Source organism: Vombatus ursinus, unplaced genomic scaffold, assembly GCF_900497805.2.
Source record: "Vombatus ursinus unplaced genomic scaffold, bare-nosed wombat genome assembly UNPS02014768.1, whole genome shotgun sequence".
In the NCBI taxonomy this organism is placed as follows: Eukaryota; Metazoa; Chordata; class Mammalia; order Diprotodontia; family Vombatidae; genus Vombatus; species Vombatus ursinus.
The window spans coordinates 7,209,557-7,234,004 of NW_020954546.1; the positions used below are offsets into that span (position 1 = coordinate 7,209,557).

Sequence of the window (24,448 nt, forward strand, 5' to 3'; positions counted from 1 at the left end):
GAGACAAAAATGAGAGGCTTCCTGCCCTTCAGGAGGCCCCCAGCCTCCCAGGAAACTGAACTTGAAAACCTTGATTAATCTAATGTTTTCTTATTATAGAAATTTTAACAGAGATGCTAAACTTGTGATGTTACACTATCTATTCAATTCAAGAAACATATAATTAAGCACTTACTATGTGCCAGGCAAGCTGCTAAGCACTGGAGGTATAAATTAGAAAAAGAACACAGTCCCTGCCCTCAAGAAGCTCACAATCTAGTGGGAAGGAAAGCTGGGGAGGGGAGAGGGGAAGGTGGTACTGCCCCAGGGGTATCTTGTTCAGTGGGGTTGAGACCAGGTAGAGCAGTAGATGGAAAGTATGGTGATCTGCAAAACCCAGGCCCTGCCTTCTATAAAGGAAGGTTTTGGGAGAAGTTGAGTGCTCCACCTCCCAGCCCTCCAATCTGAGGGGTAGGTGGTCGAGGGTGTGGAGAAGGTGCTCAAAGACTGAGTCAGTCAGCATGGTGATGCGATTTCAGCAAGTTAGGCAAGGTGGAGTGGATACAATGTAGTAATTACACACTATTGTAAAATGCAACGTTGTACAGACTTGGTGAGAAAATCTAGGGGACTTTTCATTATTTCATTGAGTGAGAATAATTGGGGTTCTTTGAAACCCAAAGAAACTTGTAATCTTAAATTACCATAAACCTTTATTAATGGATTACACAGGCAATAATTGTGTTACCCCTGTGGTCAAAATGAAGCCAGCCCGGTCTTTGGTCTGAGACCTCAGGTACTGTCACATAGGGAGATGTCTAGCAGTGTTGACTAGGAAGTAGCTATTGAGTTGAAGCTACAAGGGTCATCCTTGGGTGATAGGACACTCAAGGATGACCACAGTTGAATTTTGGCCAGCCTTTTAGAGTCTGGCACTTTTCTCTACGGTGACTATGGCGGCTTAAAATCTTGCTTTGGATCTATTTTATAGGATGCCAACCACTACAACAATGCAGAAGATTTCCTGATGAATTTCTAGTGTAGTACTATGGGTTTTTTTTTGTTGTTTTTTTTTTTTTTTTGCTACTATTTAAGTAATGGTTTCATTGGACAGCTGTTGTTATGGGGGACTTACTAGGTTTCCCCCTAGCACTTTTTCTGTTAGTTTGGGTTGGTTCATTCTCTTGCTTTATTTGATTGTATGTGATGTCCTCTCCCCTCTTTTCTAACAGAATAATACAACAGATCTTTGCAGGATTCTTTGCAAATTCAGCAATTCCAGGCTCCCCCCACCCTTTTTCATGGTAAGTGACTACCTGCCTCTTGCTTTATTCTGTTCAGTGGTGCCATTTTCAATGCTGTGTCTCTGTGCCACTCGTATGGTGAAGAGAGCAGCCACACGTGAGAGTCTAGATGGGGCTGGCAGGTAGGTGGGTGGGTTTTGTTTTGTTTTTGTTTTTCTTTGTGCCGTTGCCCTCTATCTCACATATGATGAATTGCCTTTTTGTGCGCAATTCAGTGTAGAAAGTGAATCCTTAGAAATGAAAAACATTTATACCCATCTGATTTCACTTACACAATTTGAGGAATTCCCAACTGGTTTTGGAGGAGCAGTGACTCCCCAGAATGGGGTCCCTTTGCCAGTTCTTCCTGGGGCTTGGCAAGGCGACCCCGCCTAATGCTGTTTGTCTCATCCCATCTGCAGGAGTGGGATGCTGCACTCCAACCCCGGGGACTATGCCTGGGGTCAGGCGGGCCTTGACGCCATTGTCACCCAGGTGAGGAGCTGCCTTTGTGAGGATGTCTACTCTTTGTGTTCCCTGGCTCCCAGGCTTCCCTTCCTCTTTGTAGCACTGCATTTATGATGATCCCTGCAGTCACCACCATTTACAATTTTTCCCAGTGCCTAAATCTGAGTTTTCCATTTGACAAGAAGTAGGTATAGCACATTGTGTCTGGAAAGCGGTTTCCACTTTCCTTTGGGGTTTAAGTGATTTCCTGGAAAATGATATTTAAACCCCAGTGAAAGGGGAGTTCTCTAGTAACAAGCAGTGTGTGTGTGTGTGTGTGTGTGGCGTGTGTATTTGGATGAATTTAGTCATTGACTTTGTAGATTGCCAAAGTCAGGGAACAATTGTCCCATTCTTCCTCTTCCATCATTGCCAGCTTCCTTTCCAATTATTGGTAAATGAGGTTTGCCAATCAGTAGCTTTTACTGTGAACCAGCCTGTGATCTTATTTATAGCATCACCAATATTATGTCCCCCTCTCCCCTTTGTGAGTTACCATGTGGTGAAATTTTGGCTCAATCATGTCTCAACTGAGCAATGACAGACTGCTTACCTTAACTCTGATGTGACATCAACCTGATCTGATATTCTGGAAGACAAACCTAAGAGCTTCTAGAGCAAGAGGGGGAAAACCTGTGTTTCTTAATACCCTGCAGAGGTCAGAGGTCAGAACAGCTAATACGTCCACCACCTCCATCCACCTTCTGCTGCGTTAGCCACCTTCTGTTGAACTGTTAAGTTGTCTACGTTTTTCTTTTGCAGCTCTTAGGGCAGTTGGAAAACACTGGGCCGCCCCCAGCTGATAAAGAAAAGATCACCTCTCTTCCAACAGTGAAAGTAACTCAGGAACAAGTTGGTGGGTTAATTTTCATATTGCTCTCTTCTGCTCGTTTTGCTGTTCAGGACTTTAACCTTCCCGTATTAGAATCTTTAGGCTCCATTTGGTAAAGCTGATATTTCCATAGTTCCCCACCAGTCCCGTATGTTTATGGGAAGGGAGAGATGTAGAGAATGGCTTTTCCTTTCAGTGTGCTGATTGACCACTAGTTTGTTGAGTAGCTGCTGTGTGCTTCACACTGTGATGGCGCTTCTCTGGGGGAACCCATACAAACATAAGAGACCTTCCATCAAGAAGTTTGTAATCTAGTTGGCAATCATGTGACACTATTGAATAGCAATATAAATATAATCGGTACCATATAGTCCAACACAAGTGCACCTGGAGCACAAAGATGGTGTAATCTCCTAGAGATGGGGATGTATTGGGATAGTTGGAATAGATGTAAAGGAGGAGATGAGACTTGAGCTAAATGTCAAAGGTTGAGAGGAGGTAAGGGAGTTAACACGAACAAAGTCAAAGTAAGAATGGGTGTGATGGATGAGTGAAATGGTGTGAAGGAACTGGATAGGGCTTGTGTACTGGGAAATAGAGATGAGTTTGAATGAGTAGATTATGGAAGGCCTTGATAGCCAGGCAGGGCAGCTGGTGCTTCATTACTAAAGTAGGCCATAGTAGGGAGTCATTGCTGATTCTTAAACCAGACAAGGCGAAATCTGCCTTATAGGAAGAGAGTTCTGATACCCCTGGGAGGGATGAATTAAGGGGGAAGAGTTAATTATCTGGAAGGACTAGCACGGTGGCAGTGGGGATTAAGAGTTGATATATATGTACATATATATATATATAGATAGATAGACAGATAGGTAGGTAGATATTAGAGACATTTTAAAGAAAGAAACAATAGAACTATTACAGGATGTCAAGTAGGTTTGAGAGAGAAGAGTTTGGGCCTAGACATCTCACTTAATAGAAACAGGGAAGTTTGTGGTGGGGGTTGTTTTGGGAAGGAGGATAAAGTATACCTTTAATCAAGTTGGGTTTGGAGTAAAGGTAATAAGTCCTCCTAGTGGCAGTGAGTGTAAGGGAGTAATACGATGAACGTTTTGTTTTAGGAAGCTTAGTCTGGACATAGTAGATAGATTGGAGTGGAGGAGAGATTGGTGTCAGAGAGGTGGGACCAGCAGGCTCTTAGAGTGATCCGTGTGTGTGTGTGTGTGTGTGTGCGTGTGTGTGTGTGTGTGCGCGCGCGTGTGTGTGCGCGTGCGTGTGTGTGTGTGTGTGTGTGTGTGTGAGAGACAGAGAGAGAGAGAGAGAGAAAGGGGTTGGGGCTGGGATCTTAGCAGTGAGGGTATTGAAGGAGGAGTGAAAATGAGAGCCCATATGCTTTGATTCTCCCAGGTAATATGTATGGAGGCCCGCATTTCAGCTGTTGTGGAGATGGGGATGGTGCTGTCTGGGGAGTTCTGCTCTTGGGGACGTGGTAGCCACATCCCTTTGGGAGGGGTTCTTCATTTTGGGTCACCATTGCCACCCGCACACAGCAGCCTCCTTGGGCGGGAGCGAGAGGCTGAGCCACCTGGCTTTGAACTGTAGCTAGGAAACACTCAGAAAGGAGCCTGCATTACGGTTCCACATTGCCCCCTCCTGGTCAGGTCCTCACCCTGTACCTTGTGCCAGTGGACTTTGGCTCAGCCATTGTGGCAGCGAAGAGAATGGTGGTAGTTGGAAAAAACAGAGCAGTGACTGGAGATGTGGAGCATGAGTGCTCAAATGTGCTGAGAGTGAATCCCTTCCTTTTGATCAGGAGAATGCCGCTGTTTGCTGGATAGAAGCAGACAGCCTCAGGTTTTATTTACATGGCAGCGGAAAGGTTTAGGAAGATGTTTCCCTGGTTTTTCTTTTTATTAGAAAACATAATGGAAACTAGATTTAACCTGTGATTGAAAATCCAGGCCTAATTAGTTCAGATCCAAGCTTATGTTGGAGAAGATCCTGTTCTGCTGTGATTCTTTCCTCCCTTCCTCCATTTTGGGTTAAAACTCACAGTTCTGTCCACCACCCACTCTCCCCTCCTACTTTTCCTCTCTCTGTGCTGTTGCTGAGAAGACAAGGCTAATTCCAGTAGCTTCCTTTGCATGTGTATTTCATGACACGTATTCTCCCTCTGCAGATACGGGTCTGGAGTGTCCAGTGTGCAAAGAAGACTACACAGTCGGAGAGAAAGTCCTGCAGTTACCTTGCAACCACTTCTTTCACAGCAGCTGTATTGTGCCATGGTTGGAACTGGTGAGTTTGGTTCCCAACTGCCGGTCTTTGGTGTAGCATGTGAGTGGTGTTGAGGAGAGCACTGTACAGGGGGGAACCAAATAAAATTTTAGCCTCCTCTTTCCCTGACCCAGCCCTGAGTAAAACCTTCACTGATTTTTAGAAAATGATTGCTTGCTTAGTGCCTGTCCCACTCTTATAGGCCAGATAGGATAGCAGGTGTTTGCGGCCTTTTCCTTCCTGCCACCAGTTTGTGTTAGTTCTCTTTGGTGCTTTGACCAAAAAGACAATGGTATGTGCCAGTCGTGACCAGGTGGTCTGGTTTCTAGTGCAGTTGTTTCAAGTCTGCTTGAAGTTTGAGCTCAGGTATTTGTCTTGACCCAAGGCCTCACAGCAGGTATGTTTTTCAAGTGATTTTTTTTCAGTGAACAAAAGTTAGGTTTTTTTTTTTTCCCAGCCCTCTACCACTAACAAATATGTAACAAATATGCATAGTCAAGCAAAACAAATTCCCACATTGGCCATATTCAAAAATCTGTGTCTGACTCTGCACCCTGGAGCCATCATTTCTCTGTCAGAGAAGAGTAGCAGGCTTTATCATTGGTCCTCCGGAATCCTGGTTGATCGTTGCATTGATCAGAGTTCTTAAGTATGTCAGAGTGATTTGTATTTACAGTGTTGTTATTGTGTAAGTTGTTCTGCTCATTTCATACGAGTCTCTGCAGGTTTCCTTGAAATCATTCCTTTCGTCATTTCTGATAGCACTCTTGAATTTCATTTCATTCCTTCATTTCATTTCACTGTAATTTGTTCACTGTAATATCTCCAATTGATGGTTATTCCCTTAGTTTTTTGCCACCACAAAAAATGTTGTTATAAATATTTTTGTACATATGCATCCTTTTCTTCTTTCTTTGATCTTTTTGGGATAGAGGCCTTCGCACCCACAGCAGGGATCAGGGCCGCCTCTTGTGGCCAGGGTGTTATGCATGCAGCAGTACGCTCTGTATCAGTGGTTTTAAAATTCTTTGGTCTCGGGACCCCTTTAAAAATTGAAGCCCCTTAATCTGAAAAATGCAGTAAACATTTATTAAATACCTACTATGTACCAGGCACTGCGCTAAGCCTTAAGAGCTTTTGTTTACGTGGGTTAGGTCTGTATTAGAAATTAAAATGGATAAATTTTAAAAATACTTATAACAACATTAACAATAATAAATCTATAAAACATTTTTATGGAAAATAACTACATTTTTCAAAACAAAAGATTATTGAGAATTTTATGTCTTTTTGTCTTGCTTAATAGAAGACAGCTATATTCTCATATCTGCTTTTGCGTTCGGTCTGTTGTGATCCGTTTTGGTTGAATTATATAGAAAAAATCTGCCCTCATACACATGTAGTTGTAAAAGGAAGAAATATTTTAATAGGCAATAACACCTCAGTATTATTATGGAAATAGCTTTGACCTTGGGGACCCGTGACAGGATCTTGGGGTGGATCCTGGGCGTCCTTGAACTGTACTTTGAGAAACACTGCTCTCTATGCTTCCCCAACTTTTCTTTATAGTTTGTTTTCTTTTAATTTCATCTTGGCTTTTTTCGACCCCTTTCTTTTCTTTTTTTCAAGTCTGGCTGCTCACTTTTTCTCTGGTGTCTGTGTGTTTCAGCATGACACGTGTCCTGTTTGCAGGAAGAGCTTAAGCGGTGAGGACGCAACCTGGCAAACACCAAACAGCGAGGCCTCTTCAAGCAGCGGCTATAGCAGTGACAGCCAACTGCATGACCCATGAACTTTCTGAAGCTCAAGACCCCTTGAGCTGGGGCCGTGGTAGACTTACTACAAATGTAAATTGTATAAAAAAATAGTACGTGGACATAGGAACCTCACCAGAAATCCCAGCCCGTAATATTACTGCAATGAGTGCTGTCCCTCTCCAAATTCAAAGTTAGCATTTACAGATGGAATTGTATCTACAGCCGAATGCCTCTCTTATTCCTGAATTCAGAGTGATGACTTGATTTTATACTTGTGAAACTTAATTATGTGTTTCTTTCAGAATGGAATAAATTCCTTAAAGGTCTAGTTAGGGTTCTGCTCTCTGTCATGCTGCCTTGTAGTGGAGGTTCTGCTTTTTCCCCCAGCCTCCATCTCCCTCATCAGTGTATTTTAAAGTAAATGCAGTGGAACCAAAACCCCATGATCCTTGTGGCATAAAGTATTTGTCTTAACTGGATGAAAGTGGCTCTTCCTGGCTGGATTAGCCATGAAGTCAGGTGAAAGGAAGCCAGAGCTTTGCCTTGAGCTTCCAAGAGCAAACTGAGGGACAGTTAAAGTGGGAAAGAGAAAGTGGCTTATTAGTCTGTCCCTTTGGGTTGGCTCATTTTTCTCTTTAAAATGATACTTAAGGAGGCGGCAGTTGCCCTTGAGAAGACAATAATGATATATTCTTATAGTCTAGCTGGGACCCTGCCCTGTCCCCTTGTTAGGAAAGGGTTAAGACAGGATGAAAGCTAAAGGGACGGAGGACTGTGACTCTTAGATTTAGGGTCTACAATTGCCCTCGACTCATAGTAGGTTCCTTGTTTCCTGCCTGTTGTCCTGAAGATATCTCTTCAGGAAATGAATGGGATGTTTCGTGAACTGCTTGAGTGTCTAGTTCATTGGTACTTGGTAATTCATTGGTCTTCAAGAGTTTAGATTTTTATGTTGTCTATTTTTAAACTTTTTTTAAAAACACATTTCACTTGTAAACCATTGCTGTTCTGCCTGGTTCTTGCTGCTGTTGGAGTCATACCATTTGTGGCCAGGCCCAAGAGCACTCGACGGAAGGAGGTATCTGACTTAAGGGCCTACTCTGTTAACCTGCGAGCATCCCTATACACATGTACACAGCTCTGTGGAGCGTTCATTTTCTAAAGTTGAATAAATGAAGAAGGTCAAGAATGTTGTTGGAGCTTTAAAGTGTTACATGGGAATAGTGGGGCTGTGGTGATGGCCCATGAGGCCATGCTGGGGCTGGGGAGGGGTTGGGTGCTGGGGGAAGCTGACGCCGGCATTGTTTGTGGAGGTCACAAACCCCCCGGAGAGTCTTCTGAAATACAAATGGCTTAGGAGGAGAATCCATAATCATTTCTTGGCTCCCCCTACTTCTGCCCTTTCTTTTTTCTTTTTCAGTGAACATCATGTACTGTAGCTCTGTTTTTAGTATGTCTTTTTGTAATAGAGCTATTGCTGCACAAATGAGAGCAGCTAGAACAGGGGCCATTGATGAAAGGCAGGACTAGCAGGGTGTGATTCAGCTTGGGCCAAGAGGGGAAGGAAGGCAGTTCCTTGAGAGTCGTTTGGTTCTTGGCATACAGTCTGCACAGCGTGGAGGCCATGTGTTAGTTTGATCTATTGCTCCAGGGTCCACTAGGGCTGCATTCTCTAAAGTTTTGGAGTCCGTTACTATTTTTTGATTGGCTGACAAAATTTCTGGTCTATCGTGTCTTCCAAGGTAGATGTTTGGTTTTTTTTTTTGCCAATAAATGTCTGGATATAACAGGGCAAGGAGCGTTTGTACTGAAGTTATCTGGAGCTGTAGAAAAGATATAAATGACTTTGTAAAATTTGTGGATATTTTGATTGCAAATACCACTAACAGCAATAGGCAAAACTACATAAAATCTCCATTTTACCTGCTATAGAGGATTGAGGACATGAAGAAAAATAAGCTGTTTCTTAGAGCTCTTCAGCTTTAGTTGTGCTATAAACTGTGCTTCTGAGAAATGTGTGCTTCAGTTCTGCAGTGAAACAGAATGAGGAATGAATAGTGTGCTCTGTGGGCAGACGTTGGCCAGTGATGATCTATGGAATAACATCTTTGTTTCTTACCCTTCTTCCTTTAACCCATGCTGTGGACCCTGAGAAATAGATGTACCTTCCTTTCATAACTTGCCAGAGCATGTGGCTTTTCTGATCCTAGGGATTAAGGAGTTATTTCCAGGAAGAGCCTATCCTTAGATATTCCTTATATATTTTGGGGCCTATAATCAGAGAGAGGAAGATTTCTTTACGTCTGGACATGTTTGCCCAGAAACAGATTTACAGGATGAATGGAAGTCAGGGGACTGTTGATACTGCTTGGAATGCCTTCTCTAAGGCTGAGAGGTTGTTTGCCTATGTCTTGGAAATGTGACCTTAATCTCTAATGAGTAGAGTGGCCGTCACTGTCCATACTGAGTGACCATTACCTGTGTAGTTCTGGATAGAACATAGGTCCTGCTCTCAGACGACTCGACTCCTAAGAATAGACAAGTATAGATTGACATCTTACACGTGATTTTTCTTCTTCTTTCTTTCCCAAATCTTCATTAAAGTTTGAGGTAAGAGGGTAGGAATCTATTCTCTATAATATACTCAATCAGGGAAGACTTCCTAGAATGAGGTGTGCAGTGTGATGATGGTATGGTAGGCAGAATTATACTGGAGGATTACATATTGTAGTTTTTCATCTTGTCCAGCTGTAGTCTTTAAGGCAGTAATTGGACTCAGGATGAATATGAATCCCTGTGGTGACTTTTGGGCCCCTAGTGTGGTGGTGGTTCTAGTTGGAGTAGTCTGATTTTCCTTGCTTATTAGAGGCAACTGTATTTTATTTTCCACTTACCTAGATTGTTTTAGCACTTGCCAAACATGTCGAATATTATTTACGTTCCTCTGTTAAGTGCAGCAGACAGAAGGTGGTGGGGGCGGGGGAAGATAATTAAGAAATGGTGACACTTGGGATTGGATTTCCCTCAAAGGTCCTTGAGTATGAAGATATCATACATGCTCTGAGCGGGTAACTCAGAGGACTAAGCTCCCCGGGATCCAGACTGACATTGGTTCCCCTGTTGTAGATTACCTCCCAGCATCATGTTTATATTGGAGAAGCAGGTATAACTCTTTGTACTCACCTGAAAGCAGAGCAGACATAGAAGGAAATGACTGTTGGTCTAATGGCTGCTCGATTTCTTTTTTAGTCTCCTCTCCTAAAAGGCTTACTTTTTAGTTAACTTGTACAACAAGGTGAGATATTAATTTGTATCCATGTTTTTGTACATTCTCTTTAAACCTTTTCTTTTAAACATCAGAAGAAAGGTGGTGGGTATGGTGATGGAGTTAAGAAAGAGCATTGTAAAAAACTTAAAAAGCTTAGAAATGCAGTTTAGAGCTACATCAACTTGTTCTCTCATTATACATTTGTAATAAAAATCAGCATTTCCATGTTTACAGCTTTTGACTTATAAATTGCTGTGAATTCTTTATTATAGAGCAACCAGCATAGCCCATATTTTTATTCTGTGGTAAGAGGGATATTTCTCCTTAGAATTCTAGAGGAAAGAATTAATACAATTTGCTTAAGGTTTCTGCATCTGTTAACAGAAGAGAAGGGCTCAAAAAATTGAGGAGAAAGTGCTTAATATATCTTGTTCCTACTTTAAAAGACTGTTTCATGATCGGTTGGATTCAAACATAAGGTCTAAGTCTGTGATTTGATAATGAATTCTTTTTCTTTTTCTTTGTGGACTTCTGTTGCAAATTCATCTTAATTGGGTTTGCTCCTGTTTCTTCCTCAGTACACTTCTGAATTGCTACCTTTCAGTAGTTCTGGTATGAATTACTGTAGGCAAATAGAGATAATATTTGGAAAGAACTTAGCACAATGCCTGGTGCATAGCAGGTATTACATAAGTGCTGTAATTATTCTGTTATTATAATAATAATAACAATTATTATTATTATTATTTTAGTGGCCTTACTAAAATGTAAGTCAGAGAACATAATCTACTGCTAATAATAAAGCAAAAAAGAAAACAAACATTTTCCAAACCAGACCATATTAATTTAAGCTTATTGTCACTATTGTACTTCTGGCATGAGTTGACTTCAGCACCTTTACTTCCTCAGGAATGTGACTCATAGGAAATTATTGCCAGGCTACCTCCTACCCTTGGGAGGTCACTAATCTCTGCTCTCTCTAGGTGTAAGATACTTATAATTTGCTTCAAAGGATTTGGGAAAGTGAAACGTAGACTTCAGGATTCTTTGTTCGAGTTAATCTGTGCAAAGTTTCTACAGCTGTAAATGCAAATGGATGTTAAATGGAAGAGGCCCTGGACTGCTGGAGAGGGCTAAAGAGGTTTGGCTTTAGGAAAAAAAGAGTACTTGACTACAGTAGTTGAGAGAAGGGAGCATATGACGTAGAAGCTGCTGAGAGCGGGATGAATGTTCATATTAGGAGCTTTGTTAAGTATTAAAATCATGTCATTGTCTGTTACCTTTTAGCAGAATATAATTTCCCTCTTTATCTCTTTAAGTCTATTTTTACTGTTGCTTTGTCTGGAATAATACTCTTTCATTTTTATGTTTAGCCGAGGCATAATTTTATTTTAACTGTCTTTCAACCATGTGTAAATCTTTATGTTTCAAGTGTGTTTTTTGTAAACAACATATTCTTTGAGTTTACTTTCTAATCTATTTCACTAACTTCCATTTTATGTGTGAATTTATCCCATTTACACCAACAGTTATGATGGCTTATTCTTTATCTCCCTCTATTCTCTTGTCTTACACTTTTTTCTTCTCTATAATCTTTACTCATTTCAGGTTGAATATATTCCTACATAAAACTCTGTGTGTGTGTGTGTGTGTGTGTGTGTGTGTGTGTGTGTGTGTGAGAGAGAGAGAAGGTGTGTTAATAAATTGACCCATCTTTTCCATTTTCCCTTAATGTGTCCCTTCCTTTTGTTTTTTTCTTATAGCATCTTCAAAACATTACAAAAATATTTATAGATCTTCTGTCATAATTGACTATATCTATGATCCCTTGTGACTTTAGGATTCTGAAACAATCATTTTAATATCCTCTCCATTAGAATGTATACTGTTCATTCTTATAAGGTCTCTTCTGATTATTCACTTTTATTTACATTTTTTATTTTTCTTGTGATTCCTGTAATGACTTGAATATAATTTTGGAAAAATTAGATACGATAGGCGTGTGGCAGTCATTGAATGGAAATAGAGATGAAGTCACTGTATTGTTAGTTTTGTTTAATTGTTTTACCTTGTTACAAGAGGCCTCTAAAAGAGGTGGAGTAGTCTGTAAATGTTCGTAATGTGAAAACAAGACAAGACACATGCATGAAATATTGAGAAGGCCCTCTACTTTGCCACTAATGGCAGGTGGCAGCCGGGAACCAGGATGGCTGTGGTTTCCACAGTGCAGGCATCCCTCCGAAATCCTCAACTCCATGGAGTGGGAATCTCAGTGGCAGCAGTTCTTAACCTGGTATCCAACCATTCTCCCCCAAGGGTCCGACAGGGGCGGTAAACCTTAATGAAAAAGAAATTTACTATTTTCTTCAATTATGAATTTTAAAAAAAAATACCTGATTCTGGGGAGAGGTCTGTGGACTTCACCAGACTGGCAGAGGGGTCCAAAAAACCTTAAAAGGCTATGCATGCAAGGAAACATATTCTTTTTAAGATCCAGAGCTGATCCATCAGAGATCAAAGCATCCTTTACTGATAAATCCAGTGGTTTTTTCCCAGTCCCCCTCCTTGACTTCGGCAGCTTTCAGCATAATTGACCACCTGGACCTGGATGTTCTCTTCTTTGTTTCTGTGACACTGCTTTATCTTGATTTTCTTCTTCTCTGTCTGACTGACCCTTGGTCTTCTCTGGACCAGCCTTCTCCTGCTGCCCTCTTAAAGTGTGGTTATCCTCCAAAGCTCTGTCCTGGGTCCTCCTTTCCTCTTTCTACACTGCTTCTTTTGGTAATTTTATCAGTTCTTGTGTATTCAGTTATCCTCTCAATACACATAATACTCTAATCTCTCTCCTAAATTCCATCCCCATGTTAGCAACTGCTCACTTTACCTCTCTACCTGGATGTCATGTAGGAATCTCAAGTCAACATGTCCAAAAGGGAACTTTTTTTTTTTTGGAAGGAGACTCGGTCTCCCTGTCTCTCCCAGGCTGGAAATTCAGCAGCCACTCATTTTGCCCAATCCCACCACTAATCCCCATCACGGGGGCTTTTCCCTGCTCTGTTTCGGACCTGATTTGGTTCACTTCTCCTTAGGCAGCCTGGTGGGCTGCTGCTGCCAGGGTTTCACTCTGTCGGCTCTGGATCTTAGTTGGGAAACCCTATCAGCTTAGCCCGCTGCTGCATGGAATTCCCAAACTTGAAGAATTCACTTGCCTCAGCCTCCCCCACTAGCAGGCTCTGTAGACCTGCACCTCCCCACCTGGCAGAACTCCCCTTCCCTCTGTTCGCACAACCTCCACATCGGTTTAGGCTCTCATCATTTCTAGCCCAGATTATTGCATTAATCTAGTAACTGGCCTTGCTGCCTCCAGCCTTGTTTCTCTCCAGTCCATTTTTCATGCAGACAGCCCATTGATATTCCTAAACTCAGACATCCGCCTGTTATGTCCTGATTCATAAATTGAAAGTAGGATCGTGGGACAATAGATTTGGTGTTAGAAGGGACCTCAGAGGCTCTAGTCCAATTTGCTCGTTTTTACAGATGAAGAAACTGACTCTCAGGGAAGTTAAGCAACATGAAGGGTCACACAGCTAGTAAGTTTTGAACCCTCATCTTGACTCAAAAGACATCAACCTGACATTTAGGGCCTGCCACAGTCTGGTTCCCCTTCTACCTATTTCATATTATTCCCCTTCGTACACTAACCATTCTAGTCCCAGTGGTCTGCTCACTGTTCAATGTACAAAACTTTTCTCTTCCGCCTCCATTCCTTGATTCTGCAGTGATTCTCCGCGTCTGGAATGTCCTTTTGTCTCACCGCCCTCTCTTCAGAGCACTACCCAGGTAGTGTTCGTACTTGAGGCCTTTCCTGATCCCTCAGTCTTCCAGTTATATTAGCATTCTCTTCCCTTAGAATTTATTTAGTTTGTATTTTATTTACTTGTGTATGTATATCTCTCTCCCCAATAGACTGTCACTAGCTACTCGAGAGAAGGCGCTGGTTTGATTCTGTGTCCCCAGCATCTAGCACGTAGGTTAATTACATTACTAAATGTTTTTGAGTTCAGTTGGACTGAATGATCCTGAACACTGAAACAATCAGAGAGGAATAACATTGTCCATCCATATCTTCATTTTTTTTATTTTTTAGGTATTGGGGTTAAGTGACTTGCCCAGAGTCGCAGCTAAATGAGTGTTATGTGTCTGAGGTCAGGTTTGAACTCAGGTCCTCTTGACTTCAGGGCTGGTGCTCCATCCACATTCATATCTTCTTTTGCTTCACTCCTCCTAAGTCCTTTCTTCTTGATATAACTTCTAATCCCTCCTCTCTTCCTGTTCTTCTGTTTCCTCACCCCAGCTCTTGCCTTGCCTTCCTTAACACTTGACTTTTTTTTTTTTAAGGCAATTGGGGTTAAGTGACTTGCCCAGGATCACACAGCTAGTAAGTGTCAAGTGTTTGGTCTGAGGCCGGATTTGAACTCAGGTCCTCCTGACTTCAGGGCCGGTGTTCTATCCACCGTGCCACCTAGCTGCCCCAACACTTGACTCCTTTGGTCAACCAGTTCAACTACATTCCATCTCCTCGAGTCCGTGGCCTCTGATTTGCTGCTGCTTACCAGTTGGGAGTAACTCCAACTCTGGGTTACTCCCAGAAGTGCTGCATTTGTTCCTACTCATGTACTGCTGAAGGAGATGGTCCTGCTACTCTGCCAACTGTCTCCATTACAAATTCGTAATTTCAAGAGACTATATCTAAAATGCTCAGTAAATGTCAGCTAGTGTTAATTGTCACTAATTGCCACGGATGTATGGCAATCCTATTCTTCCCAGATTGACTCAGAGTTGAGGCAACCTGGTACAGTGGAAAGATTGTGGGAAGACCCAGATCTGAATCTTGGCTACTACCTACTAACTTGTGTAAACTTTGGATCGAAGTTTCCTCATCTATAAAATGAGGGCTTTGAACGAAATAATCTCTAAGGTCCCTTCTAGCCCTAAATCTATGATCCTATGAATCCTGATAGATAATACTAACCACAGCAGCTATTCTAAGCCTTCTTTTCCCTCAGACCTCCTATATTACTACCTCTCTCTCTTTCTCTCTCTCAAAAGATCTTGTTTTCTACTTTACTGAGAAAACAGAGGCCATCAGTTGTGAGATCCCTCTTTTCCCCTACTCCATATCACTAGCTGTTTTCTCCTTCCTTTGCTCTAGTTTTGGAAAAAGAGGGGGTTAACCTTTCTATTTAGTAATGCCCTTCACTCATGTCCTCCCATCTTCTCCCAGATCTTACTCCCTCAGTCATCCCCATTCTCATCATCATCAGTCACTCTATTCGCTGGTTTCCTCCCTCTTGCTGACAAACATGACTGCATGTCCTGCGTCTTTGACTCTGCCATTCCCTAAAACCTATTCTTTTAGCTCCTTTTATAGCCATACTCCTAGGAAAAATACTCATTGCTTCTATTTCCTTCTTTAACCCCTTGCTCTCTAGTTTCTAAGCTCATTACTCTATTGAAAGTGTTCTCCCCAAGGTTATTAATGGTCTCTCTTTAAAATACATACTTACATTTTTATTTACTTATTGATGATTTTTATTTCTTACATCTAGTTATCCCAAGTATTCCTCCCTCACCCTGCCCCAAAGAACTGTCCCATGTAACAGTTTGGGGCTTTTTTTTTTTTAAAGAGAAGAAAAAGAGTCAGCACAACTGATCAATACATTGAAAAAGTCTGTGTGCAGTGTGTGTAATCCCTGTGGACCTCCTGCCTCCACAAAACGGTGGGTTGGGGGTGTCCTCATGTCTCCTCATTTGAGTCCTGTTTGATCTTTGTAGTTTTGTGGCACTCACTTTTGATTTTTTGGTTTGTAGTTCTTTCCATTGACATTGTTGTAGTTAATTGTGTGTATTGTTTTCTTGGCTCACTTTACTGTGCATCAGTTCATATAGATCTTTCCATACTTCTTTGTATTCATCACACATCCTTTTTTTTTTTAATCACACAGTAATATTCCATTACATTCATGTACTGTGATTTGTTTAGCTATTCCCTAATTGAGGGATGTCGATTTTGTTTCCAGATCTTTGTTATCACAAAAAGTGTTGTTTTAAATATTTTGATATATATAGGGACTTTCTTCTTGTTAATGGCTTTCTTGGGCTGTAAGCCTAGTAACGGAGTCACAAGGTATGGACATTTAGTCACTTAATTTGTATAATTCCAAATTGCTTTCCAAAATGGTTGTGTCATCTTACAGCTCCACTAACAATGTATTAGTGTGCTTATCATTCTACAACCCCTCCAACATTGAGTATTGCCATTTTGGGGCATTTTTGCCAATTTTGGGGATGTGAGATAAAGCCTCAGGGTTGTTTTGGTTTACGTTTCTCTTGTTAATGATTTGGAACATTCTTTCATGTGGTTGTGAATACTTTGCAATTCTTTTGAAAATGGTTTGTTCATATCCTTTGACCACTGTTTGGGAATGGCTGTTACTCTTATATTACTCATGATCTTTTCTATTAAATCTGATGTCCTTTTCTTAGACTTCATTCTGTTTGATCTTTATGCAGCTTTTATCACTGTCAGCCACTCCCTTTGGTGTCTGTGGTATGATTCTCCAATTTGTCTGACCATTCTGTGTTCTCTGCTTTTGTCATCCATTTCTAATCTCCTAAACATGGTTTTCCTTCAGTGGACTCTTCTTTTGACTTTCTGTTTCTCTCTCATGGACATTACATCATGTGTTAAATTATGCAAATGATCACTCAACTTAGTCTCCTGAACTCCATTGCTGAATTGCCAGCTGCCTCTTGGATGTCTGTCTTTTGGTGTTCTATAAGCATTTCCAACTCAACATGCCCAAAGCACATTTCATTATCTTTCCCACTAAGTGTGCCCTTCTTCCAAACTTATTTCTTATTTATAGAGGGCACCACTAGCTGTCTAGTAGATTGAAAGCTCCTTGAGGGCAGGGACCATTTCATCTTTCGTCTTTGTGTACCCACGAGGCTTTTGCGTATACTAAGTATTTGGTTGAATGACCTGTGTCACAGGGAAACCTCAAGATGTATTTAGCTGTACAAGTATACGTTAAGGGAGGATGATGAGTAGATTTGGTGATTGAGGACGGTGAGGCATTTAGGACGCCATAGTTGATTGCAGGCTATGCAGGAGAAGGACCAGAGCTCCAAAGGAAGATTAGCTTGCCACCACATAAATGATGTTTTTGTGATGTAGCATGTGTTGGAAACTTTTGGTTAGCCTAAAACATTAGAGGATATTGAGTTGAGACTGGAGGGGTCACCTAGTTCAGCCTCTTCATTTTACGGATGAGAAGACCAGGAAGGTGGTAACATAGACTTTCACCACTAGTAAGAAGCAGGGACAGGATTTGAATCCAAATTTTCCAAATTGATTATATTAAATGAGCATTTATTAGTTTTCTCTTTATCAAAGAATCTTTCTGTGAATCTTTGCTAAATTTTTCTTAATAGTAGATCTAGATTTTTATTTAGTAGGTCCCCCCAACCCCCTCAGTAAATTCCAGTGATGCCCTATGATCTCTAGCATTAGATCCTCTGTTTGGTATTCAAAGTCTTTCATAATGTACCCTCCCTACCCTTTTCCAGCTTATTCCCTGCCATGATCTTTTTAATCCCTGCTGTTCCATCAACAGGACACCCCATCTCTCAGCATCTTTGTCTCTGACTGTTCCTTGTGCCTACAGTGTTCTCCCACTTCATCTCTGCCTCCTGGCTTCTCTAGTTTCCTTCGGGTCTCAGCTTTCAAATCCCCTCATCTACAGGTAGCCTTTCCCATCCCCTCTTAATTCTCGTGCTTTCCCTCTTTCGGTTATTTCCTGTCTGTCCCTCATATGGCTTGTTTCTGCATATTTGTTTATCTGTTGTCTGTCCCATTCAATTATGAACTCCTTGCGGGCAGGGACCATCTTTTGCTTCTTTTTTGTATCCCAGCACATAGCACAGTACCTGGCACATGGAGCTAATTGACTGACTTCTAGAGCACGATACATGTGTGTTTTAGGCTGTTGTTGACAGTTTCACATGGTATAGGAACATGTAGAGATAAAGGCCTGGATGACTGTAGATAGTGAATAATAATTTCTGAGTTTTTGAATCATCACATGGTAGGATTTTAGAGTTGTAAGTCAGCCCCTCATTTTTCAGAGGAGGAAATTGATGTACAAAAATGTGAAATCACTTGGCCAAGGGAATTTAATATTTCTCATTCAAAGTCTTTCATAACATACCCTAACTACCCTCTTATTTCCTTCCATGTTTCTCTTTGATCCCTGCTGTTCCACTGGGGCATTTGCTTGAGGAAAAACCTAGTTTCATATGAGGAAAATGTCTTATGTGTTTTTTTGTTTTTTTTGTTTTTTTTTTTGGTGGGGGCAGGGGGATCACAAAGATGCTAAAAACGAGGACTTTCAGGGACTTTAAATCTCCTGGATGGAAGCAGCAAATTCACTTATCTGCATACAGTCCTTTTCAACTTGTATCTGGGCAGGTCAGTTGCTGAGAAGGAGATCTAAGGCAGAGGTGCTAAAGAATAAATAAGGTTCAAAAGATTTTCTGTATTGAAAAGTGTAAAATTCTCTCACTTGTCCAGGTGAGTAGAAGTATTTGAGATCCAAGTTGGGGCTTCATGTGCTACAGATTTTTGCTGTATCTCTGTCCTAAATCCCAGACTTACTTGAATGAATTAAAAAGCATTTATTAAGCACTTGGCTTTGTGCCAAGTAACACACAAAATATTGGGGATACAAATAGCAAAGGGATAAAGTCCCTGCTCTCCCATTCACATTCTAAGAGAGAGAAGACACATAGGGACGTTCTACTACAAGGCAGATGGAAAGACCCAGTGGTTCTTAGAGTCTGTTAACATCGCAAATGTCATTGCGCATTGATCTAGAGGGGACAGCAGGAGAGCACTTGGTGAGGCTTAGTTGACCAGAGAGCATAGTGGCCGGTCAAGAGGCAAGCCCCAGTGGTCTTCCATGTTACTGGGAAGATTATATAGATTGACTCCCTGTTTGCTGAAGTGGCATGAGTAGTAGTGTCTGGTCCACAGCTAGGGTATGTGCATGGAGGGAGAGGGGCTGGAGGGGTTTGGGCTCAGGATCATTGGTAAGAGGGCATGTGTCCCTGGTCTCCCTTTCAGGTGACTGGGGATGGTGGGGTTGGTGTTTAGGTTGAGAGAAAAAGGAAGAACGTAGGCGGGAATACTGGAGGAAGGGAGATCCCAGTTGGAACTGACTGGTGGTTGATAGGATGTCAACATTTCTTAATATCCAAGTTGTGGAGATTGTAATGTAAATGTTAAGGGCCCAGTGATTAAATCTGTCCACTTTAGTGTGAGAGCCATTTAGGAGATTTACAATTGCTTTTCAAGCTAAATCATTAGTAACATAAATGTCACCTCTGACTAGAAAAAAGTATAATTAATAAATCTAAAGGAAGCTATCCATAAGATACTGACAACTTTACTTTGAGTTGGACAGGCCTTTGTGTTTTAAAAATGATAATGGTTTAACACACAAACACAAAGACATAGCTAGCAAGACATGAAAGGCATGTAACCTTTTTTTGCAGTTTACCCTTTGTTAAAAGAAAGGAAGCGGTTTACTTTTAGCAAGTTGGTACTAAGTCATTCATGCCATTTAACCTTTAAGATTGCTTACATTTACAATTGCACATTCTTTGTACTTCACTCGGTATCACAACATGGCAGCCTTTTTTTTTTTTTAATTCTTCATGCTTGTTGTAACTTGTGGTGCAATAATCTATTGCATCTTCATGCCACATTTTATTCCAGGGTTTTGTTTATTCTACTGAATTCCTCAGAGCTAAGCATTTTGCTGGTTTTAAATGGTCCTAAATAGTTCTTCAGTATTGAGCAGAACTCATCTGACCACAGCAGATTGGTGCATTTCTGCCTTAAGATATGCATCTAGGCTGGTCTTCACTGAAAATCTTCCCACAGCTGAGTTGTGTCCATGTGAATTTTCTGATAGAATGGTAATGCTGAGTAATTACTGAACATATTTTCATTCCTTTGATTTCATTCCCTTTGAAAAGGGATTTGTGGGGCAGCTAGGTGGCGCAGTGGATAGAGCACCAGCCTTGGAGTCAGGAGGACCTGAGTTTAAATCTTTCCTCAGACACATGACACATACTGGCTGTGTGACCTTGGGCAAGTCACTTAACCCCAATTGCCTCACCAAAAAAAAAGGGGGGGGAGAAAGAAAAGGGATTTGTTCTGTGAAGTTTGGATTCGGTCAAAGGACTGCACTTAAGGACCTAGAGGGTCACGTGTGGCCTTGAGGCCACAGGTTCCCCACCCCTGCTTCTAGGACCCATGTGAAGGCTGGTTGGAGGCATTGTAGTCAGACAGGCTGGTGGTGGTAAGAGGGTTTGTACTGGCACGGTGACAGTAGGAATAAAATGGAGGCAATGAGTGCAAGAGAGGACCAACCTTGAGGACCTCGACTGAAATAGGGAAATCAGGAGGAGGAGCATATATTGAGTTTAAGGTACCAGTAACTTACCTAGCTAGAGATATACAGCAAGCAATTGGAAATGGAGATCTGGAGCTAAGGAGACAGGGCAGAACTTGGTATTTCAGAGTCATTCATCAATGAGTATTTATTAAATATCTGCTATATTCCAGGCACTGTGAATACAAAGACAAACCTAAGAGAGTTCCTGGCCTCAAGGCAGGATTCTAACAAGCACGATATGTGTGCATAAGCGTATTAGTATTGTATAAGGGCAGCTAGGTGGTGCCATGGTGCACAGAGCACTGGGCTTAGAATCAGGAAGACTCATCTTTCTGAGTTCAAATCCAGCCTCAGACACTTACCAGCTGGGTGACCCTGGGCAAGTCACTTAACCCTGCTTGCCTCAGTTTCCTCATCTGTCAAGTGAGCTGGAGAAGGAAATGGCAAAGCACTCCAGCACCTCTGCCAAGAAAGCCTCCCAGAAAGGGGTCACGAAGAGTCGACATGACTGAAATGACTAAACTATAATATATATAAAATGAATCTAAGGTCATTTGGGGAAGGAGTAACCTAGTTACTAGAGGGATTAGGAAAGCCTTCATATAGAAGGTAGCACCTGAGCTGAGTCCTGAAGGAAATCAGGGATCTGAGAGGTGGCAGTGAGGGAGGGATTGTGGTGCAGGCACGGGGGCAGCTATTGCAAAGTCACAGAGATGGGGCATAGTATGTGAAGAAGAGCAAGTTGGTAAGTACAACTGGACTGCAGAGTTTGTGGAAGAGAATAATGTATTAAAAGGCTAGAAAGGGGGCAGTTAGGCGGTGCAGTGGATAGAGCACTGGCTCTGGGGTCAGGAGGACCTGAGTTCAAATCCAGCCTCAGACACTTATTAGCTATGTGATCCTGGGCAAGTCACTTAACCCCATTTGCCTGCCCCCCCCCCAAAAAAGACTAGAAAGATATGAAGGGGCCAGGTTGAAGAAAGCTTTGAATGCCAAATAGGTTTTTATATTTGATTGCAGAAGTTATGGGGGAATCCAGGGGTCACATGGTCAGCTTTGGCTGGAGCAGTATTTGTGAAGGAGAATAGTAGGAAATAGCCCAGATGACTGGATGGTGGTGCCCTTGACAAAAATAGTGAAATTTGGAAGGGCAAGGGCATTTTGAGAGAGGAGAGTTCTGTTTTAGCTCGTTGAGTTTGAAATGCCAAGAGGTAATTCTTGATGCAGGACTCTAACTCAAGAGGGCCACTAAGGATGGATGTATAGATTTATGAGTAATCCCTATGGAGAAGCTAACTGAACCCATGGGAAATGAGATCCCCAAGTGAGAATGTAGAGAAAAAAGAAGAGGGCCCAGTACAGAGCCTTGGGGTATACCCATAGTTAGTAGGTGCACCATAGATGAAAGAGTGAAGGACTAAGGAACAGTGAGACAGGTGAGAGATGAAGGCCTGAGCTGAGGTGGTGGCTATGTGAATAGAGATAAGAACGTGGATATGAGATGGTTTGGAGGCATAGAACTGATAAGATATGGCACCTGACTAAATAATATGGGGTGAGAATGAGGACCTAAGGATGACATTGAGGTCATGGACAAACAGAGACAATACAGTTTGGAGAAGGGAGAGATTAGGGAGGGAGGATATGCTCTGTTTTGGACATGTTGAGTTTGAGAGAGTCTATATTCAGGTGGAGATGTGCAGGGGGGTCAGTTGTTGTGGGTCTGGATCTCAACCGAGAGAAACTAGGGCTAGTTATTTGTATTTGGGAGTGATCTTCAGAGAGATGATTGAACCCATGTAAGCTGATGAGACCGTCAAGAGACAGCAGAGAGAAGAGAGGGCCCAAGCAGCCTTAGAGGTACCCATGGTTAGGGGATAGGGTTGAGTGATCCAACAGTAGAGTGAGACAGTGATCAGAGAGGTATGAGGAGAACCCCAAGACTCCAAGACCACCGGTGCAGTGGAAGAAGACAGTGTTTAGGAGTGGGTGGGCAGCAACATCATAAGCTTTCCAAAAGGTCAAGAAGAACGAGAACTGAGAAAAGGCCATTGGATTTAGCAACTGAGAGCATTGGTAACCTTGGGGGAGCATTTTAAAGTAGAATGATGAGATTGGAAGCCAGATGTTTAAAAAAGCAAAAACAAAAACAAAAACCAGCTAATTGGCATAGTGGATAGAGCACTGGGTCCAGAATCAATAAGATCAGAGTTCAAATCTAGCCTTAGACCCTAATTAGCTATGTGACCCTGGGCAAGTCACGTAACTTCTTTTAGCCTCAGTTTCTCCAATTGTAATAATAATACCTATCTGCTAGGTTTTTTGTGATGTTCAAATGAGATATTTGGGAAGTGCTTGCCCAGCGCCTGGCCTATAGTGGGCACTTAATAAATAGTCCTCCCCCGTTGATGTTTTTTTGGTTTTTTTTTTTATATCCCAGTAATTTTTGAATATGCGAGTCTTCTTCACACCCGTGCTCTACAGTCAGCTTTTCTTTGTTAAATGGGAAACATTTAAGGAAAATGGACAGCAACTTTGTCTTGTAGTGTATGTAATGCCCTGGACACTTAGTACTTCACCTTTCTGAGGAAAAGAGGGAGATATATTGGTTGGAAGTCAGATTGCAGTAAGAAGTGACTAGGTGGGAAAGAAGCCAAGATGACAAATGTAACTTTCTCTCTTAGAGTTTGTCATTGAAAAGAAAGAGTGATAAGAATGATAGCTTGAGATGATGGCGGAGTGAAATTGAAGATAATAAAAGTAGTGATTGATGAAGCAGGATCCTGGCAGAGATGAGAAGGATTGGGATTAGGATTTCAGACACGTAGAAGAGAATGTCGCTGAAGTCATTGGTGACCTTTGAGAGCAGTTTGAATAGTGTGGCAATAGGACACAGCCTGATGAAGCAGTAGAAAGAGCCCTTGTTTATAGTCAGGAAAGCTGGGTTCTAGTCCTGACTCACGTATGATGACGCTTTAGCTGGGCAAATCACTTCACCTGGCTGAGCCTCTCTTTCTCAGTTTTTTTTTTTAATTTGTAAAAGGGTACAAATACTTGTACTATCCATCTTCACAGGGTAATGTGAGTAAAACACTTTGTAAGTCTTAAGAGTAACTACAAGAGTGAGTTACCATTCGTCATCCTCGGCAAATTTCCTCAGGGCTGGAGGAGTCAAGTGTATGTTGAAGAAGTTAAAATAATATAATAGAGACTACTTTTAGCATAACTGGAGAAAGAGAAAAGAGGCAGCTCAAGGCGGTAGAAGGTTCAGGGGGTACGGCATTGGAGAGATTGGAGAATGTCTCTTGACAGCAAGGAATCAATAGATGGAGGAGAGATTAAAGATGTGTGAGATGGGCTGATTTAAGGAAGAAGTTCTTAGAGGAGATGGAAAGGGCCCGGGGAGAAGACATCCTGCCTTGACAGGTAGCTAGCATCTGCTTTTCCCCTGAGACAGGAAAAAGGAATTAATGATAAAAGTTTTGAGAAGTGGAGGGGAGGTGAGAGTGCTGTCTTTGAATGGTCTCAATGAAGTAGGAGTTAAAGTTGCTACTAATTGTAAATGTGTTTGAATGGCTGAGGTTGGGGGAGAAGTATGTGTCAAAATAGGATTAGTGAGCAACAGTGAGGGTTAGAGGTTAAGGGATATACATTTATAATAGATGAAGTCAGTACAATTTTGTTATTATCGGTAGTCTTATTTAGTAGCCATGGAGCAGGAATAAAGAATTCAGATGGTCCTGGTTACTCAGAGTTGATGATTAGGATGGTAGAAGGTAAGGCAGAGGAGGGATTACAGAATGGTGGTGAATCATGGAAGTTGCTCAACCTTGAGTCAGGAAAACAAGAGCAGCTAGAATGGCAGAGATAGACTGGAAGGTCATGATGCCATTTATTATTTCAGCACAGTTCTCCCTATCTTCTCTTCCCTACTCAACTGTGCTTTCCTACCTTCCCTTTCCCCCGCTAAATAAAATTTATTTAAAAAAAAATTGGTGTTAGAGGCTTTATTTTTAAACAAA

At 41.8% G+C, this 24,448-nt stretch overlaps 2 protein-coding genes across 2 annotated transcripts in view; both read left to right on the plus strand.

Annotated features, from left to right (window-relative positions):
- LOC114043274 (E3 ubiquitin-protein ligase RNF115) overlaps positions 1-7,818 on the plus strand; it is a 50,103-nt gene extending 42,285 nt beyond the window's left edge. Inside the window, exons 5-9 of the mRNA XM_027862347.1 lie at positions 1,212-1,283; positions 1,685-1,757; positions 2,532-2,625; positions 4,781-4,896; positions 6,545-7,818. Of these exons, the coding sequence (XP_027718148.1) occupies positions 1,212-1,283; positions 1,685-1,757; positions 2,532-2,625; positions 4,781-4,896; positions 6,545-6,667 (478 nt within the window). The 3' untranslated portion in view covers positions 6,668-7,818. The remainder of the gene's footprint in view (positions 1-1,211; positions 1,284-1,684; positions 1,758-2,531; positions 2,626-4,780; positions 4,897-6,544) is intronic.
- Positions 7,819-11,024: 3,206 nt separating this feature from the next.
- LOC114043369 (Na(+)/H(+) exchange regulatory cofactor NHE-RF3-like) overlaps positions 11,025-24,448 on the plus strand; it is a 102,756-nt gene continuing 89,332 nt past the window's right edge. The window contains exon 1 of the mRNA XM_027862465.1: positions 11,025-11,041. The gene's annotated coding sequence lies outside the window, so the exon portion shown is untranslated. The remainder of the gene's footprint in view (positions 11,042-24,448) is intronic.